The following is a 9,221-nucleotide window of genomic DNA, read 5'->3' on the forward strand; positions in this document are numbered from 1 at the left end:
CGGCTGTGGGGGAGGAAGGGCGCGCCGGCCAGACCCACAGCGCGCCTGATGTGTCTGGTCTCGCAGGGCTCGTGGTTTTCATTTCCCCAACACCTGGATGCAGTCAAACACCTGGCCAAATCTGAGAAAATCTGACAAGCCTTTGTGATGGGATTTGGAAGAAATTCCCTGCAGATCCTGGCACAGTTTAAAGCTGTCCGCTTTGAGTTAGGACTTGTTAAGGAGGGTTGTGTGAGCTGAAACCCGAGACAACCCTTTTGCTTCTATCTGGAGCCCACATCTTGCCTGGAAATGGGGCATGACCAAGCGAAGGGGTCGCTTGCTGTTTGTATTAAAAGGGGGAAAACGGCCTGTGTGCCTGCCAGCACAGCCCCCACATGCTTTCTCCATTAAAGTCAAGCGCAGAAACTTATCAGAAACATATGTCTGCTGTTAATCATCTGGCCCCGGCTCCACTTGGGAGTCTAACTAGTTGTCCCCTGGCAGAGAGAATCTGTTGACCTTTTTAGCTTGCTTGAAGAGGGTGAAGAGAGGTATTTCAAACTTTGTGATGCGGGTGCTAGGGGCTGCGTAGCTGTGCCTAAGTAAGGATACACTAATGAAGACCCCGACATTGGAAGGCTGCCACTGGAAGGCTGCGGTGTGGCTTAGGTAGCTTGCTTTTTACTTAAGGTTAGTGGCTACCCCAGGGAGTAAGGTGGGAGTCGCCCCTTCGGAAGGAAAAAACATAAGGACTGTTTGTCTTTAAGTTTATCAGGAAAGCCCCATCAAATGAATTCTCATAAATTAGGTCTTTTTAGATCATTGAGTGTTGGTGATGGTTCCTGTTTAAAACATTTTTTAAAATCCTATTTCTGAATTCCCAAACTACATGAATTTCAATCCCCCCGTGTTTTTTTTTTTAACAAATTTTGAAATAATCAGTTCTAAGACATAAAAGCCTTCACTCTTTTATTATATTTTCTCAAATAAACTTCCCCAAAGGAAGATATTTTAAGAGCATTTTCAAACATCTTTGGCATCACATAAAAAAAGAAATCTCGTGTAAAAAACGAAATGTCATCTCAACTTTTATAATACAAAGGCGCAATCCAATATGAACATATAAAATATATACAAATGCAGTGCATGGTCAGTCACTTAATACAGCTCTCTACAAAAAGTAACTTTTTAGAATTAAAAAAAAGCAACAAAGTAACCATCGAATTATAAAAGTGTCTTCCTAAAATCCAAGTTCGTATTTAGTGTCCGTCAGAAGAGAGAGGTGGGCTAGGGAGTTTATGGTTAGCAGTGGCCTGAGCCCCTCAGTTCCGCCACGGCCTCCACATGGAGTCCGCAGTGAGCGAGGAGCCGCTGGAAGGTGACACTGCGTTAGGACCCACCGAGGTCCCACTGTTGCTAGTGTAGACAGGGATGACTGGGCCGCTGTGGGAGAAGGCCCCGTTGGGGATGAGGAAGGCAAATTGGCCGTCAGGAGCCGGCACCACTTGGAAGCCGCCAAAAACCTTGGCAGCCTCTCCAGCCTGGCTGCCCAGCTTGCAGGGTGCGCTGCCGGGAGGGGGCGCCGCGCCCCCGGGGATGGGCACTAGCGGCGGCGGCGGCGCGAATGGCGCGTGCTGGGGACCGCCAGGTCCTGACGGGGGCGGCGGCGGCGGCGCCTGCAAGGCGGGGTGCGCCTGCCCCGGGTAGGTCATGGCGTTGATCTGGGTCATGCAGTTGGCCAGGTGGCCCAGCAGCCGAGTGCGCACCTCGGTGTTAACGCCCTCACACGTGGACAGGAAGCGGGTCACCTCGTTCATGCACTCGCTGAAGCCGGCGCGGTACTTCCCCAACACGCTCGGGTCTGTGCTGAGCGCGGCTGCAGGCCAGAAGGAGAAAAGACGGGTCACCGAACAGCCCTGGCCCGGGAGCCACAGCCTCCCGCCCTGGGAGGTCCCCGCAGCGCGCCTCCGGAACCACCTGGGGTTGGGAGGGTGGGGTACGGCTAAGAACAGCCAGCTCCTTCTCCCTAGGTTGGGGACATAAGCCAGGACACTCCCCTCTATCTAAACCGATCTTAGCTACAGATCTGCCACCCTAGTCCCGCGCGCGACCTGACCTTGGGCAATGCCACCCAAGGCGCCTTCCAAATCCCACTTCCCCTCCTGCGGCAGGGGTTGGACCGGTGGTAAGCCACTGACCCCTACCTTCTATCCAGCCCCAAACTGCCTCAGTCCTACGTCCTTTCGCCCTCACCGGCTTCCACCAGAGTCAAGCTGCCCACCACCACCCCTCTCGGCTACAACCTCTCCCTCCATTTCCGGAGCAGTAACAACTTGGGAGTTGTGGCTATAAATAAGACCCAGACCGTGGGAACCCAGAGTGAGCCAAGGCAGTAAAATGTAGCTGAATGCCTCTCAGAACCGCGGGCGGAAGTCTGGAAGAAATCACCGCCAGCCGAGAGGGACACCCGCAGAGAGGGGACGCACGCGCGATCCTTACCGGTCATCTGCGCCCGCTGCAGGTTCCGGAGGTGCTTCACTGTCATTTCCAGAATGTCTGCCTTCTCCAGCTTGGAATGCCGGGAGCTCTGCGCAAAGGAAACAAGGGATGAAAGTGAGACCCCCCCCCCTTGTCAGCTGCCTCCGAGTTCTGAAGGTCCCCTCCCGAATGTCCCACATCTCAGGACCCTGCGGCCTCTCTCCCGCCAGTGGGAACGCAGTGCTGGCGGGGTAAGATCCACACACACAGCAGGCAAAGAGTATAGTTCTTTGTGCCTGGGAAATGTCATTACATTCGTAATTAAAAAAAAAAAACAGCATTGCTCACTTACATCTTTCTTAAGTGCATCCAAAATCAGTGTTTTCAGCTGGCTCAGACTTTCATTTATTCTTGCCCTTCGCCTCTTCTCCATGATAGGCTTTGATGACTGCAAAGGGGGGAGGGGAAGAAGTCCTGAGTTCCCACGGGATCTGCCATTTCACCCCGAGGTTTTCAGAGAAAAGCAAAAGGAGCCCCGCAGCGCACAACCCACTTAATTTCTAGGGGCATTAGAGAGACGCAGGTACTGTCTTACCTTTCTGTGCTCAGAGGCTGTCTTTGGTTTGTCCGGTGTCGTGTTGACACTGGCTGGAGTAGCAGCCACCGGGGAGGAGGAATTTTTCTCCATTATATCAGCTGGCATTTTCTTTTTTTTTCCTTTCTTCTCAGTCCCCAGAGAATTTTATTTTTGGAATCCTTCACGCAAAAAAAAATTTTTTTTTTCGCTTACGTGCCTTTTACTTGACTTTCATAAGAATAACTACTGAGCAGTTGAAGGTTTATTATGTCTTAGGGCTACTTAGTGATCGGTAGCGCTATTCCAGGACCAAGGAGAGAGGTAGACGGGGGATTCCGCTGTTATCAGCACCAGCTCCAGATCCTGTGTGATCCGCAGGCCCTGGCGGCCTCTATATATATCTGGGACTGCACGCGAACGGCTCGTGTGAAACTTCCCAAACTTTCTTTCCCACAGTAACTTTCAGCCAATGGGAGGAAGAGACACGCGGCACCGCTCGTGGACTGCGCCCCCCCATTGGCCGCCAGGCACAAGGTCTGGCGGCCAATGGCGCGCGCCTGAGCCCGGGGCACCGGAGGCTACAACGTCAATCAAAAGGATTTTAACCCTTTGCTAACTCTTTCCTCTGGGCTTTGCTTTAGAGGGTTTTTTTTTCCGCCTTGGTTTTCGTCTGATCTATTTCTTTTGTGGCCACGTCTTTGGTTTTTATTGTTCTTGCTACATGCAATATAGCTACTTTGTATAATAAGTTCGTTTGAAAAATACTATGAAAAGATACACGCCAAGACAAAATTTAGTGATTAAAAAAAGGAGGGAACAAGGTAAAGAGGATGTGTTACTCTAAGGTCTTCGTGAGTTCCCTCTGGAACTCTGCTTAGGGGGAGTGAAAACTGCTCATGCAGGGGAGCAATACTAAACACACCCTTATCCTCCCCCCAAATGCCTTTCCCAGGCACGGTTTTCAGAGCAAGGTGTCTTTCGGATGCCTGTCTCCCCTCCAGCCAGTTCATTCGTCTCCTGGAATTGCAGTCTTGGATCTCACGCTTCTCCAGGAAACAATCAGAATAATTTCCTACTGGGCAGAAAGGAAATGGAATTTCAAACGAAAAAAAAATGAACAAGGGGGACTTTGATAGCAATGCCACAGGAGGGGCGCGCTCGCTCCTCCGCCACTCTCTACCTTTCTCCCCGCAGGCTCCCAGTTGGCAGTAGGGAGAGACGGCGGGCAAGGGAGTCGGACCTCTCGCCTCCTCACCCCGCGGGCGGCCAAGGCGGCCTCGGTGCCCGGCGCGCGAGCCCTTTAAGAGCTCCAGCAGCCGAGCTGCAGTTTGACATCAGCCGGCCGGCGAGGGCGCGCCTGGAGTCGGAGCACGTGCCAGGATGTTTTATTGCCGCCGCGGCTGCGGCCGGGGCCCAGAGGATGTGTGTGTGTGCGTGCGTGTGTGAGTGTGTGTGTGTGTGTGTGCGCGCGCGCCCCGGGGGCAGGGAGGCGGGGGCCGGCGGCGGGCGGCCGGGAGCGGGGGCCGCCTCTAGTCCCCGGGAGAAGCCAAGAAGGTAAATAGCAGCTGCTGTGCTCGAGCCTGGGAAAACCCCGCCCCCTGCGCCTGGCCCGGGCTCATTGGCGCGCGCTGCGTGTGGGGTGTGTGTGTGTGTGTGTGTCCGTGTGTCCGGGGGGGCCCCCTCCTCCGGCCGGAGCGAGCCAGGAATCCGTGGGGGCGGCGGGCCGAAAGCTGAGCCCCCCGCGCTCGCCTCCTTCTCCCACCCCACCCCCGGGCCAAGGTCAGCCCTTCCGGGCGGGGAGCGCACGCCCTAGGGTGGCGATCGGGGAATTCGTGTCCCCCCCACCTCCCACCTCCCCACCCCCAAGCCCGCCCGGACTCCCGGCTTGGGGTTTTGGGCGCGGCCGAAACCCCCCCGGCGACTGTGGGGGGGGGGGGGGGGGGAAGAGGCCCGGGCGCCCGCCGCGGTCACGAGATGCCTGACCGCACTTAGGAAGCGGCCGGGTCAGCCTCCTGCCTCCGCTCAGCCGCCTTGCGGTTCCAGCGGCTTCGCGGTCGCCCGCCCCTTCCCCGGGTCCCTCGCTGAGTCCTGGAGGCGGCCGGCTGGGAAGAGACGGGCGGCTGCGTGCTGCCGGCTGGCCGGGGCCGCGCGCCGGGAGGAGTCGCCGCCGCCGCCGCCGGGTGCCACGTGGCGGGCGCCGGGCCGGGAGCGCCAGGGCTCTGGCGGCGGCCTCCCTGGGGGATTTGCCGCGCGTCGCGGGCGGCGTGCACTGCCCCGGCGGCTGCCTGCCTGCCTTCCTCCTGCCTGCCCCGGTCGTCCGCCCCTTGCCTCCACGCGAGTGCCCCGGACCCCTTCAGTTTTCCCGCCGCCCTGAACTCGGGGCGGCTCGGGATCCCAGCGCCTTGTTTGATCTCCGCCCCCAGTCTTTCCCGCGTCCGGGAGGTCTGGCACACAAGGCGCACTGGCTCGTCCCTTCCTCCCCTCCCCCAACCTCCCACTGAGATCATGTGAATGATTTCTCCAGCTCTGGTCCGGGATGAGGTGGTGGTTCTTTGACTGCATGACCTTGGGCAGGGCAAGCCCCCCTCTCTTCTATGATGGAGTGCCAGACACTGTTAAACCCTGAGATTACCACGAGGGGAGATATAGTGGCCGCTCTCACGGAGTATTCTGCGACCTACTGCAGGGGCGCACAGAACGCGGCTTTCTGGCCAATGTTTGGGGATTCTGTTTTTCCCTTTGGGGGTTTAGATGGTGTTGAGGGGGTTCGATCCGGAGGGGTGCCTTTAGTACGAAGCCACACCTTCTTCAGGTGTGGTACATAACAGTGTCTTTAGAAAGCTCGTTGCCAGGTATCTGTGTGATATGGCTGTTATCTGGATTTCCCAGAAGATTACCCTGGAGTGCCTTTAAAAGAGACAGTAGACACAAGTAAAACGAAGTAGAGAATCCAGGAGAACTACTCGTACGTTAAGCTTCTAGTCAAGTTACTGGTGGAGAGGATCTGTGTTCTGTACCTCAGAAAACTATGGGTGAGGCGTTGGAAATATGCTGAGTCATGGGCCTGGAGAGGAAGAGAGTACCCATAGCGTGTGAAGTACAGAACCTTCAGTCATAGAACATTCAGAGTGTGTGCTTGGGCAAGTAAGAAACATTAGACCACCACACAAGACCCTTGGACATCCTGCTTTATGAAAGACTCTGAACCTTCTCTTTAGACAATGAAGAACCACAAAGAAGGTTTATATTGGAGAGAGGACACCAGGGTTCTCCTTAGATGGCTCTGAGCAAAGTGTCCAGAGTGGACGGCAGGGCTTGGAGACAGACTGTCGAAGGGGATCACACTGGTAGAGTTGGCTCCTAAGTAACACATGTAGGCTGACATGCTACCTGCTTGGTTCAGGTCACCGGGCCTCTAACCACACACTCCACTGACTTGAGTTAGAAACTTGTTTGCCCTGGGTGAGCTGTTGTCTGTTATTTCAAGGGGTTCTAACCATTTTGTCTTCTAAGCCTCTCTTCTGCCTGCCAGGCCAGCCCTCCCCACAGCCTGCAGATAAACCTTTACCTCAATGTTGGCTTCACCCTTGGGGTGCCCCTCCCATGGGGGGGCGAGAGAGAGGGGGGGGATTTTCAGAGTGGGCTGTGCCCTACCTTGTTTGAAGAAATGGATAAACAATGCCTTCTTTGTTGCCCTACAACCTGGACCAATGGGGTTGGGCACTCCTTTCATGTCTTAAGCAGATGGGAAAGTAGTGACTACTGAAAATAGTTGGTTGCCTTTTAAACAGGGGCTTTCTTGTATGTTTGAAATCCTCTAGTGTAAGGTGAACCTGTGGGGTTACCCTCTTTTCTGTAACCTCAACAACCAGGCTTCTTTAAAAGCTCTTACTTGACAACAACAGCAACAACAACAACAAAAATGCTCAACAACAGAACACTGCACAAATTCACTCCCAGAATCCCCCAGGGGACACTTTACCCCTCTCTAGGTTCCCTCTGAAACCCTTCGGAGTCTCTCATAAGGTCTGTCATGACTGTGGCTGCTGTCTGCTCTGAAGCCCTCATGCCCTAACCTGGCATGCCTTGTTCCTTCTACTGTTTCTCTAGTCTGTTTCTACTGCCTCTTGGGTTGGTTCCTGCCAGGTGTGTGGAGGATGGATGAATAAATAAATCACTTGGGGTCTCCCAGTGGAGCCTCCAGCAGCCCCATGGGTCAAAGAGTTAATCACAACTCCTTAACTGTTACTTTAGACCATTTACCCTGCTAGAACGAGCAAGTGACTTCACATACACACTTCTAGAGAGAGGGACAGCAGGCTCATGTGACCAAACATTATGCATAAATTTGTGCCTCTGCACTGCCCCCCTCGCAATAGGGTTCAAAAATCATGGTGGTCCTGGGTCTCTACTCTCCTCAATATTCAAGAACAAGGTTGCTTTGCAAAGGGACCCACAGATGAGGTTTTAGTCTCTTACTCTGAACAGTAAAGGTTTGTCAAATTACTATCTGCCCTCCGACGGGGGCAGTAAATTCAATATCTAGAAAAGCTTTTAGACTTGAAAAGTTCCCTGGAACGTTTTTCAGTCATATCTTCCCCTACTCCCAAAGCAGGGGAAAAACTGAGTCCAGCGCATCAGTGGACGTGTTTTGAATGGAGGTCTTTTTGCTTCCAGTATGATGTCAATAAAGCAGTCTTACACACTGCGTCATACCCAGTAATCAGTCATAACAGGGGCTTCTCCATTGCCTGCTCCCAGTGTAACCCACCACCCATGAGGGGCTTGATTTCTCTGTACTACTCTTTGACCTGTTTGCTTTTAAACCATAAGACAAATGTCCGTAGCCTGGGAGAGACTCCCCCTTCCCCCTAGGTTTTTGGGACTGTTTTGTGGGTTTGGTTTAGACCTAGGGAAGGGGGGGTGGTGGTATTTTGCCTGAGGACTCAAAGCTTTTTTCTTTCTCCTTCGCATGACTGACTTTCTCACACTCGGATTCCCTGCAGCCTGCCGGAGACTAGGTTGCTGCCTTGCCAAGAGCTATCCTGGCAGGACTATTGAAAGAGCTTTGAGTAAGTACACATGGGGCGGGTCTCTCCTCCCCTCCTACCTGCCCCGCACCTGTACTGGGAGCAGTCCCACACATATCACCTGATCACGGCCCTTTCAGACACCGTGAGAAAAATAAAGCCTAGGAGAGAAGAGACATGTTTGCCTTTCCTCCAGGGTGGCAGCCGGCTCCTTGCAGCTGGGAGTGTCCAGAAACACATTTGACATTCCAGTATCCTGTGCTTGCATGTTTGTCTGTGGGTGCCTCCTGGCGACACGGGGATTGGGGGGGCAAGAAGGAAGCTGGAGATCACTTTCCCTGTGGCCGCCTTTCTGGCCTGGTCTCAGGCAGGCATTTGGATGGCCTCTGTATGGTTTACTGAAGTCACCATCATGATGTCTTCTTTAAGAGTCTGAGCTCATCACAGAATCCCCAGAGAGAACTTCTCATAACCAGAACGGTCCCCCAAAATGCATTCGAATTTGTTCCTCTATATGTCTTTATGTCTAATAAATATGTCCCAAATGAACAAGTGTGTCACTTTCTTACCCAAGGATGGTCCACAGCTTCTATCAGATCCAAAGATTTTGTGGTCAGAAAGGTTTGGCATTCTGTACTTCCTAGTGGGCACCATAAGCTAGAGAAGGGAGGAGCTAGCTGGAGGATATACAGCAACGTAAGGCTTAGCAGGGCAGGGGCATAGCCAGTGCCCAGGCTTACCCACTGCAGTAGTACTGTGGTCCTCAGATTGTTTTAGGGCAGGATTTACAGAGTCACCAGCCAGGGCCTGCATTTTAAAGTAGGGACATTAATAATGAGTCTTAATTTCTGCAACTTCATCTTCTTAAGCTGTTCCCTGGCCAGCATTTAGAAGGAGAAAGGAGAGCCATGTCTCCTGGGAAAGGCAGGATCGGGAATGCTTGGAACAAGAGTTTGGTTGCCATGAAGAGGCACTGGAAACAACTGCAAGACTGCATTCCATCTTTGATAAAAATAAGTCGCCACTTCTGAACAAAACGCCTGCTTGATTCCTAGCCAAGCCCAGACGGTGCTAGGAGAAGTCGGGAGGGGGTGGAAAACAGAGGCTTTCAACATTGGCTAATAGCCTGTAATGCTCCCCCGCCCCCTAACACT

The 9,221-nt window shown here is 53.6% G+C and overlaps 1 protein-coding gene and 1 long non-coding RNA gene across 2 annotated transcripts; one reads left to right on the top strand and one right to left on the bottom strand.

The window, feature by feature from the left end:
* Positions 1-934: 934 nt before the first annotated feature.
* Hes1 (hes family bHLH transcription factor 1) lies at positions 935-3,404 on the bottom strand. The gene is made up of 4 exons (XM_028753780.1): positions 3,056-3,404; positions 2,813-2,908; positions 2,482-2,569; positions 935-1,858 (listed from the first exon to the last, which is right to left on the bottom strand). The coding sequence occupies exons 1-4, from the start codon at positions 3,161-3,163 to the stop codon at positions 1,305-1,307; spliced, it is 846 nt and encodes a 281-aa protein (XP_028609613.1). The 5' UTR covers positions 3,164-3,404; the 3' UTR covers positions 935-1,304.
* Positions 3,405-4,553: 1,149 nt separating this feature from the next.
* Positions 4,554-8,616, top strand: LOC114609416. The gene is made up of 3 exons (XR_003709503.1): positions 4,554-4,591; positions 8,044-8,109; positions 8,264-8,616. It is a non-coding gene; the product is annotated as an uncharacterized LOC114609416 (long non-coding RNA).
* The last annotated feature ends 605 nt before the right edge of the window (positions 8,617-9,221 follow it).

This window comes from Grammomys surdaster, unplaced genomic scaffold, assembly GCF_004785775.1.
Source record: "Grammomys surdaster isolate TR1022 unplaced genomic scaffold, NIH_TR_1.0 125956, whole genome shotgun sequence".
In the NCBI taxonomy this organism is placed as follows: Eukaryota; Metazoa; Chordata; class Mammalia; order Rodentia; family Muridae; genus Grammomys; species Grammomys surdaster.